We start from the raw sequence: 18,080 nt of genomic DNA, 5'->3' as shown, positions 1-18,080 counted from the left end.
AGCTCTAACTTCCAACTCTGTAAGGCTTTTAAATCATTTGAAGCATTTTTTCAGTTCAAATTAATTTACATTGAAGATTTGCAAGAGCATATTTTCATCTGTTAACAGATGAAGAAAGTAACATACATATATAACATGTATATATTGTACTTGGTCAAAGAGCTAGTTTTTTCTTTTTTTTTTTATTCTTTTAAGTAGATCCCACCAAGGATACACAAGTCAACTTTTTTCTATCAATTTTCTTTTAAAATCAACAACTCTTAATATTGTATTCTAGATGACAACAGTTCCCAAAACACTAAATCCATTTTTATATCTGTGACTCATTTGTCGTTTATTCTTGTAAGGTTCAATGCTATGGCCATTAAACTTAACAAGAAACATCACATCTCATTGGGATGAAGTAGAACTTTTAGTTTTTCAATAAGTCTTTACTGGAACTGAATCTACAAAAGGAATAGCTTACCCCGTTGAATTCAAACAATTATGAATTATTATAAACACAGCATAGCCCACAAAATGACAAAAAAAAACCACTAAAGTTTTCAAGGGGTGGGTCTTACGCATTATTTTTGTGTATATAGTTACTTTGCTAAAAGATGCTAACCTAATTTACAAATTGACAGCAAAAAAAGTAATGAAAATGAAAGCAAGAATGCTCAGTTCATGAATAAGACAGTGGCACCTAAAGAGTAACTAATGAAGTACAGATAGAATTAGCTACTTTTTATGAAAGTTAACATACAGACACTGATAACTTGGTGATGGTGCTGAAAACTTTTACTTTACAAAAATCATGAATTCTGCACATATTCTTGATAGTTTTTGATCACTGTGAAACTGATTTGCTACTTATTACATTTTTGTAGAAACTATTATTTATAGCGTTTTGCAAACTTATACTTCACTTACATATACTTTTGTTCATCACTAAAGAAAAACATGTTGATACTTTATAGGAAAAGATCTGCAGAGCAGATGCTTCCCTACTGCAGAAGGCAGCGATTCCAGTAAGGACTACAACAGCATTTTCAATCAGTGGCCATCATGTGCCAGGAATGCAAAACAAGAGTACTGATGATAATCCAGCTTATGAATCATAAAATCCACATGGAATACAAATATTTGAAAACATTATTAGGAAATCCTAGTCCACCGCTAAGACAGATTTATGCTATAAAAGCCTGAGGGGGGAAAAAAATCAGACTTTGCATAATCTTTACATTTGCCATATTTACTACCTTAAAGGAGTTTTTAAATATTCAGAAAATAATCAAATGATTTAAAGGATATTTACACTAACATTTTAGAATATGTTTGAAATTTATAGTACTGAGATAGAATACTCCTCAAGTACATGTCCTAATTGAGAAATAAGCTAATCATTTTATTTCTCTTGTTAAATTGTATAAAATTTCTTTACTGCAAATATTATCAGTATAAAAATAGTGCATACCGATATGAGCTGCCTGGCAGAAGAGTAACAGACACACTCTGAAAACTAAAGGATAAATTGGAAACCAAGATTAAAGAAAGAAATTGGAATGGAAAGCTGATGCTGAGATCTATACTTCAGGTTAATTAGAACCTATGCTAAAAAAAAAACAAACAACAGTCCTTTAATAGCAAAAATGACATGTTTAATCTGAAAGAACGCATGAAAAAAACCTCATCATAGTGTAGAAAGTTTCTGCAAAATAAAATAAAATAGACAAAAATTAACTTCAGTATTCTGGACCTAGTAAAATCAAAATGACTCTGAAGAGAAAATGGTAAGACATTCCAATTTGAATAAATGAAGGCAGGAAACAATGTCAATTACTTATAACCCAAAGTGATTTAATGGGCTTTGCTACTTCAGCTCACAATGAGAGAATGAAAACTACTTATTTATTTGTGGTGAAAGAGTTGACTAAGAAGTCCACAAGGCATCTTTCATTCAAGAAGATGAGCAGAGGGCTGGGATTGCCTAGCGGCAAGAGTGCTTGAAGCCCTAGGTTCGATTCCCCAGCACCACATATATAGAAAATGGCCAGAAGTGGTGCTCTGACTCAAGTGGCAGAGTGCTAACCTTGAGCAAAAAGAAGCCAAGGACAGTGCTCAGGCCCGGAGTTCAAGCACGAGGACTGGCAAAGAAGAAGCAGAAGCAGCAGAAGCAGCAGAAGAAATGTACTCACTATCTTATTATGAAACTGTAACTCCTGTGTACATCACCTTGACAATAAAATTTTTTAAAAAAAGAAGAAGATGATGAGCAGGAAAGTAGAAAACTGTGGTAGGAATCTTTCACTTCCCTCCTTGAGCATAACCGAATTCAAGGTTTGGTGATTAACAGGTACTAACCTTCTATCAAAAAATAATCTTTAGGGCTGGGGATATGGCCTAGTGGCAGGAGAGCTTGCCTCATATACATGAGGCCCTGGGTTCAATTCCCCAGCACCACATATACAGAAAACGACCAGAAGTGGCGCTGTGGCTCAAGTGGTAGAGTGCTAGCCTTGAGCAAAAGGAAGCCAGGGACAGTGCTTAGGCCCTGAGTTCAAGGCCCAGGACTGGCTAAAAAATAAAAATAAAAATAAAAAAATTTAAAAAATCTTTAATCACTTATATGACTTAAAGTAAAAATAATCATTGTACACAATTACTTTAGTGTCTCAAATCATAAAGAACTCTTAATTAATACTCTTATGGCAAGGTGAAACTATTAAAGTGAACCCACAGATCATTACCAGCAAATTTCACTTGTAAATAAGGTAAAAGACTTCCCTCATTATCCTAATTATACAAGTTATATCTGCCATTTCCATACAAGAGAAATAGTTCACAGTGGGATAAAATGGTGGTTGCATAACTATGAGATTCAGCTTAACTGATCTAAGAACTACTGAGAAAACCCAAAACATTGCTCCATCAAATAGCTGCCCTAAAGCACTACTTCCACATCTTCCACACAAGTTAAACGGATATTCAATCACTTAATATTACTAAGTTTAGTATAGTCTCTGAATACCCAAAGAATTCACGAGGAATGAATTTCCTTCCATGGCTACAAGTAGGTGGTCTGTCTATGTCAATACAAAACTAGCATAATAGTTTATACAGCTGCTGTCTTTGACATATCTGTCTAACAAACAAACTTCATGGATCCTAACTCTTTGCATGTTCAAGTCATGTTTAAAAGCTACATCAAAGCTTTCAGGATCTCGAGTCATAAAAGACTTGTTCATCAGTACAAGTCTAAATGGTGGGGGCATGTGGGAAGGACTTCAGAGGCTCTATGATTCAAGACTGTACAAGTTCCTTGGCATTATAATAAAAGTTTCCAAACATAAGATTATCTTCTATCCCTAGTGTTGGAAAATACCAGTGTACAACACAGTAAGTGGCAAAGAAGAATTCACCATGACTTTCATTTTTTTCTCTTATAGTCAAGACATGTCAAGATTAGCCAAATATAAAAAGAGCTTAGAAAATCAAACTATAGAGTAATACCTTTTAAAATGATTGTGTTATTAGAGGAGTTTACAAAAAGTCCACTAGAGGGCACCAAAGACAAATGACTAAAATTCCATTACCTGGCAATTTATGAACTCTGGGCTTGGGCACTGTCTTTTGAGCACTTCAGCTCAAGGCTAGTGCCTTAGCGAGAGACGCTTTGAGCCACAGCACCACTTCCGGTTTTCTGGTGATTATTTGGAAGGAAGAGTCTCAAGGACTTTACTGCCCGGGATGGCTTTGAACCATACTCCTCAGATCTCAACCTTCTGAGTATCTAGAAGATTACAGGCATGAACCACCAGTGCCCGGCTTGTACCATCATCGTAATGTTTCAGAAATGCATTTGTAGCTACTTGTAATTTTTAGGTGGAGATATTTAAAATACTATGTCCATTGTGCTGTATTTTTATTAGGATTTTCTATTAGCACATATTACTGGAAGGTTTCTTGTGGCATTTCCACACGTGAACAGTGTATCCAGATCAGGCTTACCCCGTCTAACATTCCCCTTATTCCAACACTTCTTTTTTTTTTTTTTTCAAATGTTTATTATCAAACTGATGTACAGATAGGTTACAGTTTCATACGTTAGGCATTGGATACATTTCTTGTACTGTTTGTTACCTTGTCCCTCATATCCCCCTCCCTCCTCCCCCTTTCCCTTCCCCCCACCCAGGTGTTCAGTTCACTTACACCAAACATTTTTGCAAGTATTGCTTTTGTAGTTGTTTCTCTTTTTTACCCTGTGTCTCTCAAATTAACTTCCAACAGGTTTAATTGTTCTCTTTTCTATGTCGTTATGTTTTTATTAAAGCGCTTATATTTTTTAAAAGATGTTTCTTAAAGACAATGGATGTCTTCTCCATTTGGTAATTTCCATAGTTACTTATTATATACAATAAAGATCAATGAACAGATGCTGATTCTATAAAGTTAATAAAAGCATAAGAAGGAAACAAATATTTATATCATTTTATCACAAAATACCTAGAAATGTTTTATGGTAATAAAATGCTATACTTAAAAGTTTCATTTCGGGCTGGGGATATAGCCTAGTGGCAAGAGTGCCTGCCTCGGATACACGAGGCCCTAGGTTCAATTCCCCAGCACCACATATACAGAAAACGGCCAGAAGCGGCGCTGTGGCTCAAGTGGCAGAGTGCTAGCCTTGAGCGGGAAGAAGCCAGGGACAGTGCTCAGGCCCTGAGTCCAAGGCCCAGGACTGGCCAAAAAAAAAAAAAAAAAAAAAAAAGTTTCATTTCATGAAAAGAGCATTGAGGTTAACCCATACCTCTTTACAAGGTAGACTTCCAATAGATTGTTAGTCAGCTCACACTAAAGACTTGGGAGTGTATTCCAGTATAACCTGCAACACAAATTCTTTCTTACTACAGGACATTCCTGTCCTAGCCAAATTTTTATCACTATAGAGAATGTTCCGCTCTCCCGCAATGGTCTGCATCATATTTAGCAATTCTTAAACTATTACAAAAACTCTGACATTAAAATTTACCTGTGGTAGAAATCTGTTTGCAAATTGTTTAAATCAAATTTTCAAAACATATGGAGATTTGAATATTCATAAGGCATTATGTCCAATCATGTTTCATAACACATTAGAATAAAAACTATAAAGACATTTGTTTATAATTGCTATCAAGGGCACAGGTATATAGCACTACACTTTTTAAAAAATTCTTTGAAATCACTATCATATACTGTTTTCTTTTTTAAAAGCTGCACTGAAAGGTGATGGAAACATGAACTCAATATTAGATGACTAATTTTTATCCAACTGTAGTAAACCAAACCAATACAGAAGAGAAAAATAAAAACTGTAGGGGAATTCTGGTCTTCTGGGCTAAAAGTTAATGTAGAAACAAGCTGTAGCAACAAAAACCTCCCACCATGTTGAAGAGAGCTTCATCTTTAAGATAATCAAATAAAGGGGAGGAGAGGAATGAGGAGAAACCTCAATAGAAACAAATGAGATAACAAAAAGTTACCCAAGCTTTCTGATAGCCTAGAGGACAGCGAATCCACAGTACCATAGTTTAGCAGGTATTGATTGACCAAGTGAATCCCCCAAATGGGAACAAGTTTGGAAAAACAATCAGTAAATGTGATAGGCCAAATAAAACTAAGATGAACTGTAAATCACAATGCTGACTTCATCGATACAGATATCAAGGAGTACACTGTGTCAACTAGATACTGTTACCCCTCCACACCCACTGATTGAAAAGAGAGACACATTATTTACTTTCTTATCAACTACAAATTTGGTATAAATTGCCTTAATTGTCCTCACTGCTGGAATGCTACCTTACAGAAATTTTCCATCCCTTGTTTTGATTTCTTTATGTATAACTGAATAGGCTAGGCTACGCCTGTATAGACTACAATATTTTTTGACTTTTGTCAATTTCTGAATACTGAATTTTAATCATTGAAATGCATCGAGTATTTTTATAGATTTATTTATGAGGATATCATATAAGTATCATATTACAAACTCAATATAGAAACTTCAAACCACCTAAGAAATAACAAATGCAAGCACTTTTATTAAAATAAAAAAATAGAACAGATAGGTTTATTCATGTCCCTTCTAAAAACAGGTCCCTTCCAAAACTACACTAAAGGTATAGAAAAGGATAAGCCTATAAAGACAAACAGGACAGGTATGAAAAAATAGCAAATAGTGGATGTCCAAAAATTTGGAAGCTAGAAAACACTTTCAGAGTTAGAAAACAAATACATAAGAACTAATTAACTCAGCAAACCAAACCCAAAACATCCCATCTTAGATTTGCAAGAAGTCACAATTCAAGTTCCTCTGTAGGAAAGGATAGGAGAATGGTAGTTGGAGATTAGCCCAGGCACTACAGTATCTCAAAACCGGGATTAATGATGCATACCAATAGTCCCAGCTACACATGAGATGAAAGTAGGACTGTAGTCCAAGACTGAATAAAAGTACAAGACTATACCTGAAAAACACTAAAAAGCAAAAGTGTGTGGCTCAAGAGATAGAGTTCTTGTCTAGCAATTGCCCACGTTCTATTCCTAGTACTGTCTCCTACCCCCACAAAAAAGACCTAAGGAAAAAGCAAATTATAGCCCCAGAGTAGTGAACCCTCACATCATTTACAGGGAGATGTATTAGTCAACTACTTCTCTTATACAGAGAATTTCCAAATATAAATGTAGTATACAAGTAAGTATATAAATAATCATTAGACATTTGGGGGGAAAAGTCTATAAAGTAACAAGTTGGAGGTCAAAACAAACATAAGGAGATCAGGCAAAACGTAAATGAAAATTCAAAAATATCATGAAAATATGACAGTAAAGAGCAAGAGGATACACAGAAATTAAATACTTGATGTGGGAAAATATAGAAAGGTTGAAGAAACTTAAGGAGACCTCACAAAGAGAAACAGAAAAGGGGATAGAGGAAGGAAAAAAAAAGGAAATGAAAGATGAATCAAGAAATTCCATCAATCAAATAAAAAAGAAGAGTCCTGCAAAAAGAGAAAAAAACAGACAATGAAAAATTAACAACAGGAAAAAACAACAAGAAAATTACCCAGAATTGAAAGGTATTGGAAAATGCAAAAGAAAAGCCACACAATTTTTTTAAAGATACACACCAAACATGTGATTATATAAGTTTTAAATGGCAGGAGGAATATGAAGATCTTAACATTCAAAAAGCTAGGTACCAGAATGGCACCAGTAATCATATTAGTATTTCTGCTGGGGGAAAAATAAAAACACAAAACAAAACAAAACCTTCAAAATGGGAGCTCAGAATTTATACTCAAATTTACTAATCAAAGGTACACATAAAATGAAAATAGGGTCCTGGATACTAGGTGTGAAACACTAGAATTAGGAAAGTATTAGGCAGCTTAATATAGCTAATCAAAATAAAAAATGTAATCCAGGAAGTAGAGGATCAATTAAAGAAGAGAAGAAAATGAAATTTTCAGAATGAGATTGAAGGGAAAGCTGAGGATAACAGCTGGAGAAGAACACAGGGCTAGAGAAAGAATGAGTTAAAAAAAATGATAAGATGCTAATAAATTATCTGTGGACTTGCACATAATTCACAGCTTTTGCTGAGTTTGGAAATATATACCATTTAGGAACAAATTACTGATAAGTATATAGAAAGCAAATAAAAATAGTTTAACTGAAATAATTATTAGTTCCAGATATCACAAAATACTATAAGATCACTACATATTATGAGCTTTATGAATAGTATGTATATTGTCATAACCACATAAAACCATGTAAGCATTAAAATGTGATCTAACTATGTAGGAAAAATGAGAAATAACAAGCAATTAGTTCTTCTAGAGGATATCAACTTACATAGTCAACAATTTGTAGTCACAAACAGAAATACTTCCTACTAATTCTGATTTACTTTTCTATAAGGAATCTCTTTAATTTTTCTTTGCTCTCACTTTTTAAAGTTTAAAATTACATCTGTAAGTCCAAATATCATTGGTCAATAATTTTTTAATAGTACTGGAGTTTGATCTCAGAACTTGCTAGGCAGACAGACACTTTACCACTTGAGCCATACCCCTAACACTAAAATTTGTTGTGAAATGCCTGAAATTTTAAGTCTATTCAAGTCTGGTTCAAATCTAACAAGCAGCAGTTATGATAACTACTAATGGGAAAAAAAACTGCCCAAACAAAGCAAAAGCAAAAACCTGACCAAAATAATAGGAGCAGTGGTGGTACAAGAAGATCTATTAACATTAATAGAAACAACAATCTATTAACATTAATAGAAACAAAAGCTAAATTTTTGAGTTTAATATGTGCAAAAAATGTAATTTACTTTAAAAAGTATTTTCTCATAGCAATTCTATTTACATGTGGTATAACTAAAACCAAGATAAACTTAGCTCAAGGACCTAAAAGTCATTTGGAAAATGGAACTAGAATCAGGATCCAAGCAGTCTGTCCTGCTCTTAGTGCTACTCATCATTCCATGAGCCAGGTGTTAAAGTAACCTGGACTGATCCTGATAACTGTCCTGGAACAGTTCTCAAAAAGCAAACTAATATAGCTGGGGATAGGGCCTAATGGCAAGAGTGCCTGCCTCTTATACATGAAGTCCTGGGTTCAATTCCCCAGCACCACATATACAGAAAATGGCCAGAAGTGGCGCTGTGGCTCAAGTGGCAGAGTGCTAGCCTTGAGCAAAAAGAAGCCAGGGACAGTGCTCAGGCCCTGAGTCCAAGCCCCAGGACTCACAAAAAATAAAAATAAATTAAATACATTAAAAAAAACTTTAAAAAGCAAACTAATATAAAAGCCTATTCAACAAAAATAGAGGAAGAGAGCACGTTATTGTGTTTCATTTTTGGTACATTTCTAATGGGTTACATTATGATAATCTCATATATGTACATAGTATACTATGGTCATAATCACTCCACTGACCTTGCTTGTCCTTTAGCTCTCCTATTTGCCTCTTATTCTTCCCAAATAGCCCCCCACTTTATTTCTTTTTCTTTTTAAACTATATTGTGTATATGAATTGGGCTTATTTCATGTGACATGATAATTTCCAGTTGTCCATTTTGCTGCTACTAGCACAATTTCATTCTTATTTATGGCTGAATAAAATGCCACTCTATATGTACCACATTTTCTTTATTCATTCATCTGTTGATGGGCACCCAGACAGATTCCATAACTTGGCTATTGTAAATAGTGCAACTGTATCTACTGTATGCTCACTGAAATTTTGTTGGATATATACTGAGGAACAGTAGAGATGAATCAAATAATAGTTCTAGTTTTTTTGAGGAACCTTGTTACTGATTTCTACACTGGTTGGACTGATTTACAATCTTACCAAAAATGTGTAAGGGTTTTTTTTCCATCCTCACTAGCATTTGATTATTTGTTTTCTTCATGATAGCCATTCGGAAGGGGTGAGATGGCATCACAATGTAGTTTTTGGTTTTGCTTTGATGCTACTACTAGTACTTGAACTCAAGGCCTAGGAACTGTTCCTTAGCTTTTACGCTCAAGGCTGGCACTCTACTACTTAAGCCACAGCTCTACTTCCTACTTTTTGGAGTTTAATTGGAGATGAGAATATAATGGACTTTCCTGCCTGGATTGGCTTTGAATTGGTCTCCTTAGATCTCGTATTTCTGAATAGCTAGGATTATAGGCGTGAGCCAAAATGTAGCTTCGATTTGCATTTCTGTGATGCTAAGGGTATTGAACTATTTTTCATGTTCTTAGCCATATGTACCTCATCTTTTGAAGACTGTCCAGTTCATGTGTCTATATACTGGTTGGGTTATTTATATATTTTGGGTATTAATCCCCTCTCAGATGACAAGATTTTTTTTTTTTACCATTTTTCAAGCTGTTTCTTCATCAGTAATTGTTTCCCTTGTGTAGAATAATTTTGAGTTGATGTGATACTCCTCATCAGTTCTTACTATTATTTAACAAAAGTCTATGCCTATGTTTGTATCTTCAAGTGTCTTCTATATTTTCCTCAAAATTTTTCAATTTGAAGTCTTAAATGAAGGTCATTGATCCAGTTTGAAATCACTGGGTGAAAAATTGGTATTAGTTCAGTTTTCTATATTTGGATATTCAAATTTTCCAGCATATTTCTTTTTCTATTTTGCTTTGGGTTTTTTTTTTTGTTGTTGTTGTTTTTGCCAGTTATGGAGCTTGAACTCAGGGCAGGGCCTGAGCACTGTCCCTGGCTTCTTTTTGCTCAAGGCTAGCACTCTACCACTTGAGCCACATTGCTACTTCTGGCTTTTTCCATATATGTGGTGCTGAGGAATCGAACCCAGGGCTTTGTGTGTATGAGGCAAGCACTCTACCACTAGGCCATATTCCCAGCCCCTCCCAGCAGTATTTCTAAAGAGGTAGTCTCTACTTCAAGGTATGACATGGGCTCTTTCTTCAGGTGGATTTATTTTGAGGACCTTTAATCTGTTTCATATTGGTCTACTTGTCCATTTTTGTGCCCATCTCATGCTCTAATTGTTACTATAACTCTGTAGTAGGTGTTAAGGTATTTCTAGTATTGTTCTTTTTATCAAGATGGCTTTGTTTGGGGTGTTTTGTACCTTTAAATCAATTTTAGGACTTTTTTTTCTAGTTCTATGAAGAATCTCACGGGATTTCTGCTGGGGATTGAAACTGTAGATTGCTTCTGACAATACAATCATTTCACAGTATTAATTCTTCTGATCCATGAACGTGGGAGATCGTCCCATATTGTAGGCTCCTATTTGTTCCATGTTTTATAACAAAAACACAGAACATTTATGCTGAATAGAACATTTATGCTGAAATTGACATAGATGGGCCAAGATGAGATTACACCAAAATGACAGGCTCATGTTACCATGCCTAGCTGTTGGTCAACGAGGATGGGGGATGGGGGGGGAGAATGGGGGTGTCTTACCCAATTTTTGCTTGAGCTAGCCTCAAACCATAATCATTGCAATCTATACCCCTGAAAAGGCAGTAAGTACATTCAAAAACTTGTACAGTATTTCAATAGGCCCTACTGGCAAATTTATGATTACCTTTAAAAATGATTAATTAGTTTAAATGGTACATAACAATAACTTGTACTTAGATAATTATACTAAATTGCATTTTTATACTTTTTATACTTTGAATGAGACATATAAATTAGTATAATATAAAATAGGAATTAGAAAAGGTCTTGTATGTTTACAATTTTTTTACCAACCTATATAAAACTGTGTGATTCTTTTGGTCAAAAATAAGTATCAATTTTGTAAAAATTTCTAACTTTCAAATAAAAGACAGCATCATGTAATGATATACATTGTCATTAAAGTAAATACCAAAGATATGTAGTCTATAAGAAACTGACTGTCTTATTTTTAAATGGTATTGTGTAATCCAATTTAGTTAGGCTAATTCGCAAAAGAATGTCAGAAATAAACAACATAAACACACTATATAAAATGTTGAGACTTCAATATGGATAATGCTTCTGAAAGCATATACTTTTGCTATTAGTGAAAGTACTTTAGATATATTCTGTATATCTCATTGTTCTCATAAAAATACATGTGCATATGGCTATACATATATATGACTTTTTGGCTTATGGATAATGATTAATCAAGTAAATATGAAAGCTACTGCCTGAAAATATAATCGAAGTCAAGGATTGGTCAATGTATCACTCTATCATACATTAATTTTTTTCTTAAAATTTCAATTAACAACAATGAATATAATAGTGTTATTCAGAAATATTTGATTTATGCCAGAGAATGAATGCTTACCTGAAGAAAAAAAATCGCAAAGATATGATATGTTATCTGTCTACAATTTTTCAGAGTACTATCTACAAATGGTGGAAATTCTTCTCTACCTTGAACTTAACACCTACATATTAAGCATCACTTTTAGTCAAGCCTCCCTTACATGTGTTTAGACTAGCACTCTAAACTACAATTGAGAAAAAAACACAGACTAATTTACAGTAAAATGTAAAATATTTAAAGTAATTTAATAATATCTTGAAGATATAAAACAGAATGGTTATGTTTTTATACCATTGTAAAGGTGAAAAAGCTGAACCATCATAAGTTGTGCACCACCTTATGAATCTAGGAGTAGAAGTGTACAATTATTCTAAATTTATGTTTAATGTTAGGAAAACAGCAGATTGTTTGCAACAGTGGTTGTACCAATTTACATTTCCATCAACAATAAACAAAGGCTCCATTTTCTCCACATATTCATCAAGGCTTGCAATTTTCTGTTTTTATAGCATAGGTAATGATCAGTTAAAATTAAGTTTTAGAAGATATGATATAATACTGTCCAAATTCAAGCTGTTTATTCATTGGAGAATAGGTGTTAATTGAACACTAGTTACCATAGAATGCTACTATATCAACATTACATTCCACTAATGTCATTTTTAGGACATCTAAAAATGTTTTAAAAGATGAAATAAAGAAATATACCTCACTTATATGGTAAATAATAAACATTATTAATGTATTTTAAGCAACAAGATAAAATTATAGAAAAAATAACTCAGAAGATTTAAAAAGTCAGCTTTCTTAAGATAATTACAAACCGAATTTTCTTCTTCCTCTTCCAGTTCTCGTTGCTGTTCCTCGTGTCTTTTAGCTTTGATCTCCATAGCTTCTGTGATCAGGTCTCTTAATATAGATACAGGTTTGGCATTCTTGATAAAAGGATGCTAGAAGAGTAAATTTCAATTACATAAATTCAAAAAACTTTCCTCAATTGAAGCTAACAAATCTTAAAACATTAGTAAATGCTAACTAAGATCATGGGCTTCAGGATTGTTTTTTAAATACAGCTAAATTTGTTGGTTAAAAAAAACAGAATATTTTGGGTGCTTCTGAAAACATATTTTTCCAGTTTGTTTTTTAAATACCTTAAAGCAAATACACAAAAGTGAAAGTCCACTAATAAAGCTACTATTCTTAAATATATACTTATAAAAAAGAATGGTACCTTAGGTGGCAAAATAGTTTAAAAATTTTAAAGATTAGTAAACATATTACATATAAAATAAATTTATACTGGTATTCACAGAATTTAATCTTTATAAGCTGACATCAGAATCAACTGGTAGTCTATGCAAATATTCCCAAGAACACTAAAATAAGAAATATTTGTGGTCTTAAGTATTTTAGATGTGAGATTATTCAAACTATTATTAACAGAAATGAGGTCAACACTGTAAAAACTGAACCAGTATGATTGCATCTCTTAACAAGAAAGGTATAGCGGACTGGGAATATGGCCTAGTGGCAAGAGTGCTTGCCTCGTATACATGAAGCCCCAGGTTCGATTCCTCAACACCACATATATAGAAAAAAAAGGCCAGAAGTGGTGCCGTGGCTCAAGTTGGAAGAGTGCTAGCCTGGAGCAAAAAGAAGCCAGGGACAGTGCTCAGGCCCTGAGTTGAAGCCCCAGGACTGACAAAAAAAAAAAAAAGGTATAGCAATCTCACATTGTATTATACTTTGTTTTCTTCTCTGGAAAAAACTATGAGCTACCGCTACAAGCCATATAATAATTTCTAAGAATGCCAATGTACATATCTAGTGCATTCTGTCTACTGCAAACATGTCTTTGTACTACATATTGTGAATTTATACAGTGCTATATTACCATTAGTCTATAGAACTTAATGCTTTTAGACTCAAAATTTCTTCATATGCAATTTCTTTTGTACTCCTGCCTCATGCATATCTTTTTTTTTGGGGGGGGGGGGGTGCCTGTCCTCGGGCTTGAGCTTGGGGCCTGAGCACTGTCCCTGGCTTCTTTTTGCTCAATGTTCGCACTCTACCACTTGAGCCACAGCGCCACTTCTGGCTTTTCCTATATATGTGGTGCTAAGGAATCAAACCCAGGGGCTTCATGTATACAAGGCAAGCACTCTTTAACTAGGCCATATTCCCAGTCCCATGCATATCTTATAGTACAACTAAAAGTTAATGCAGAAATAATGAGTCAAAGAACATAAGGAAAAGCCATGAAAAATAACAACTATAGAACTGAGAATTCATTATTAGAATGAGAACACTTCGAATGTTTGGTTTTGAAACAGGTTTAAAAGCAAAAGAGGGGGGCTGGGGATATTGCCTAGTGGCAAGAGCGCTTGCCTGGTATACATGAAGCCCTCGGTTCGATTCCCCAGCACCACATATACGGAAAATGGCCAGAAGTGGCGCTGCGGCTCAAGTGGCAGAGTGCTAGCCTTGAGCAAAAAGAAGCCAGGGACAGGGCTCAGGCCCTGAGTCCAAGGCCCAGGACTGGCAAAAAAAAAAAAAAAAAAAAAAAAAAAAGCAAAAGAGGCTGGGTACTGGTGGCACATACCTGTAATCCTAACTACTCAGGAAGCTGAGATCTAAGGATCACAGTTGGAAGCCATCCAGGGTAGGAAAGCTGGAAATGGAGTTGTAGTTTAAGTGGTAGCATGCTAACCATGAGTGAAAAATAGTCAGAGTGCCCAGGCCCTGAGTTGAAGCCTCAGGACCAGCACACATAAACAAAAAAGCAAAAAGTTAACAACATCAAGAAAAGAAAAAAGTTATCAGACCACACTTGAGAAACAAGAAATGAGGCAAAGAAAGCATAAAGAAGGAAGGAGAAGGGGAGGGAAGGGGAGGAAGTGATAGGAGGCAGGGTTTATCCATACTTCCTAAAGAGGTTTTCTGGTCAATGTCAAAAAGACAAAAGGTATTAAGAAAAAATTCTTCCCTTGTAAGCACTCACTTGTAAAAGTTGTGTTGCAGTAGCTCTCTGTTCAGGATTCTTCACTAAGCACTTTTTAACAAAATCAGTGAAGTCATCAGACCAAAGTTCAGGTTTCCTGAATGTTGGTGGTGGATTTGTAGGAATCATAAAAATAGCCTAGTACAAAGGAGACATTCAGAAGGCAAAGTAAGAATCACAATGGCACAATCAAACAAACAAATCTTTTTATCTTTTATCATATTCAAAATCTCAGAAACAAATTTAAGCTGCTCTCATATTTCTATTAAGACTGTAATTCAGGAAGCATGTCCATCTGCTACTAATGTCATCCTTTCACATTAAATTTCCTCTGTTTGAATTGTAGCTTATTGAGCACATCATTCCTTGTTTTATCTATTATTTCTTTTTTATCAGTCTTGGACTGTAGCCACTTGCAACAATGTATAATCAATCTTTTTTTATTATTATTATTGGTCTTGGGGCTTGAACTCAGGGCCTAGGCCCTGTGCTTGAGCTCTTTTTGCTCAAGTCTAGTGGTATTCTACCACTTCGAGCCGAGCTCCACTTCTAGTTTTCTGGTAGTTAACTGGAGATAAGAGTCCCACAGACTTTCCTGCCTGGGCTTATTTTGAACTGTGATCCTCAAATCTCAGCTACCTGAGTAACTAGGATTACAGGCGTGGGCCTCCAGTGCCCAATAAACGTGCTTCAATCAATGAATTTTAATATGGAAAGTGATCAAAATAATTTCCTGAGGACACATAGGTAAATACTTTTAAGTCTGTTGATTTTAAAAGTTAATCCTCTTATCAGTGTATACGCATTATTCTTCAAAAAGAACAAGTCCTTGAATAGATTGGTAATATTCGTACACATCTTGCATCATATTATACATACTGTGATAGTCTTAAAATAAGTAGTGTATGCAGTATTGAACTAATTAGCATCTTCTAATGAAACAATAAGTATTCTTTATAAAGCCATTTTCTGTGTCTTCAAATAATGCTGTACTTTAAAAGTGGTAAAGTGATAGGCCAAATAGCACCAGTGTACTTATTCTACTTTATCACACAGTCCTTTCAGTTCTTTTTAAGTACTTACTTGGTAATACGCCTTGTTATCACAGATTTCAAAATGGTATACATATTTCAGTGCCCACAATCAATTTGTAGAGAAAAAAATGAGCACATACTAAACAAACATCAAACAACAGAGTGGCAAAGCATGAAATTCTGACTCTGAACTTCAGCTCAGATGACTCCATAGTTGAGTTAGAGCCTAATGAGGCTTTCCGTATGGACAAGATGGGGTTAAAAGCAGCAGTTAGAGAGAGCACACAAGCCCATCTGTCTCTTCAAATTACAAAATGAAAATAAATTTGAACTCTCATCTCTGCAGAGGAGTTCAAAGTACCTACATAAGCCCCTACGGAGATTGACCTCAAACTGCAGGTAAAAGGTACTAGATTGTCTAGATAAATGCACTTGTTCATCTCAGTTGTTACAAATTGGTGGATAACAATTCAGTGATTTATGTCCTTGAAGCTAGAGTTCTCTCCTTTGAACTTTGAGCCAATAAGTTCCAGTTTTATCTTCAGATAATCTGAACATATAAGGTTCACCTCTGCAGTAGTTATTAGAAATGCAGGGATAAAAAGCTTAACTCTTATTTACCCAGTACTACCATAAAGTATATGCAAATGTCATGTTCTACGCTCAAAAAGGTACCGAGCAAGCGTGAATATTGATCATACAGTTCAAATAAATAATTCTTAATAGTTGTTCTACCAAAATATTTTCTGGAGTACCACATTACTTCCATTTTTTAAATTTTAGAAAATCAATAACAAACTAACAGATTTTTCATACACCTTACTGTGTTGAACTAACTATTCAGAAAGATCCTCTTAGAAATTTCCACATTTTATATAAGCTGATTAGGTAATAAGCCCCTGTTATAGAAAGTTTTGGCAATCAGTCTAGCTTAGACTAACTCAGTCACCACTAACCAAATCACATAGACACACATTACAGCCATATAATTTATCTTATCTCTAACACCATTTTGATTGAAGAATGTTAGTACAATAAATTATATGATTATCCTGTGTTTGTTTCAACACAATGTGTTGCTTAACTACATACTGAACCTCTGATTAAGTTTTAAAAAGCACTTCCCTGATCACAGCAGTAGAGGTGCTACAAAACAACTAGTTATTGTCCTGTTTGGAATTTCATGCCTTAGACTCCAAGATTCTAAAGTTGTAGAAAGAGCTTGAACTGAGACACTACAATGCCTGAATTTATCATCTTGATAGAATGAGTCAACACAGATGTCTGAAGCCAAGGATTTGTGAGTGTACAGAAGTGAGGGTCATGCGAAGATCACAAAGAAATCCATGCTTCTATTTAAGAAGCTCAACTATATGAGCAAATGGTATCTTCATAACCAGTAAATGAGCTAAAGAATGAAAAGGCACTTTATAAAGCTACAAAGAACTAAATAAACATAGCTGTTTCCTGATAGCACACATAGTAAGTAGCAAGCTATTAAGCCAAATAAAAACACTGATCAAGACACACTATACACATAAATTGACTCACTGAATTGAACCCTCTTTGTACACTTAAAGATAAAAAATAAATTTAAAAGACAACTAGTGCTTTCTAAAACCAAACTACCGTAATAATTTCTGAGAGGGAGAAGAAGAGAAAAATACTACAAAGAAGAGCAAACAAAACAGCACAATGAACCCAACAGAGAAACTGGGGGGGGGGGGGCGGGGGGGGGCGGGAATGGGCTTGGGTTCTAATTTGCCAAACTGTGAAAGTTCACTTGTGTTTTGTTTATTTTCACATAAAACAAAATGGCTAGAGTAGGCAATTATCAGATTTCTCTTAGAGTATAAAAGACTAGTACTAACTGCTTAGCAATCTAGGAATAAAACTTTAGTTAGACTTGGAAAAAATGGAGAGGAAGGAAAAGAACAGTTAAGAGGTTTTCTGGATATTAATGTATAATGCAATCCTATTTTTTTTTTTTTTGCCAGTCCTGGCACTTGAACTCAGGGCCTGGGCTCTGTCCCTGAGCCTCTCTGTGCTCGAGGCTAGCATTCTAACACTTGAACCACAGCACCACTTCTGGCCTTTTCCGTTTATGTGGTATGGAGGAATCAAACTCAGGGCTTCATGCATGCTAGGCAAGCACTCTACCGCTAAGTCACATTCCCAGCCCCACAATACTAAACTTTTATTGCCACTATCTCAAACACA

At 34.8% G+C, this 18,080-nt stretch overlaps 1 protein-coding gene across 1 annotated transcript in view; it reads right to left on the bottom strand.

Moving 5' to 3' along the window:
- Nucleotides 1-18,080, bottom strand: part of Stk3 (serine/threonine kinase 3) — a 214,945-nt gene that overhangs the window by 83,725 nt on the left and 113,140 nt on the right. Inside the window, exons 7-8 of the mRNA XM_048359095.1 lie at nt 14,827-14,964; nt 12,650-12,775 (exon numbers count right to left, since the gene is read on the bottom strand). Of these exons, the coding sequence (XP_048215052.1) occupies nt 12,650-12,775; nt 14,827-14,964 (264 nt within the window). The remainder of the gene's footprint in view (nt 1-12,649; nt 12,776-14,826; nt 14,965-18,080) is intronic.

Source organism: Perognathus longimembris, chromosome 12 (assembly GCF_023159225.1).
Source record: "Perognathus longimembris pacificus isolate PPM17 chromosome 12, ASM2315922v1, whole genome shotgun sequence".
Classification (NCBI taxonomy): domain Eukaryota; kingdom Metazoa; phylum Chordata; class Mammalia; order Rodentia; family Heteromyidae; genus Perognathus; species Perognathus longimembris.
The sequence above is the reverse complement of the archived record's forward strand: the minus strand, read 5'-3'. Positions and strand labels throughout refer to the sequence as shown.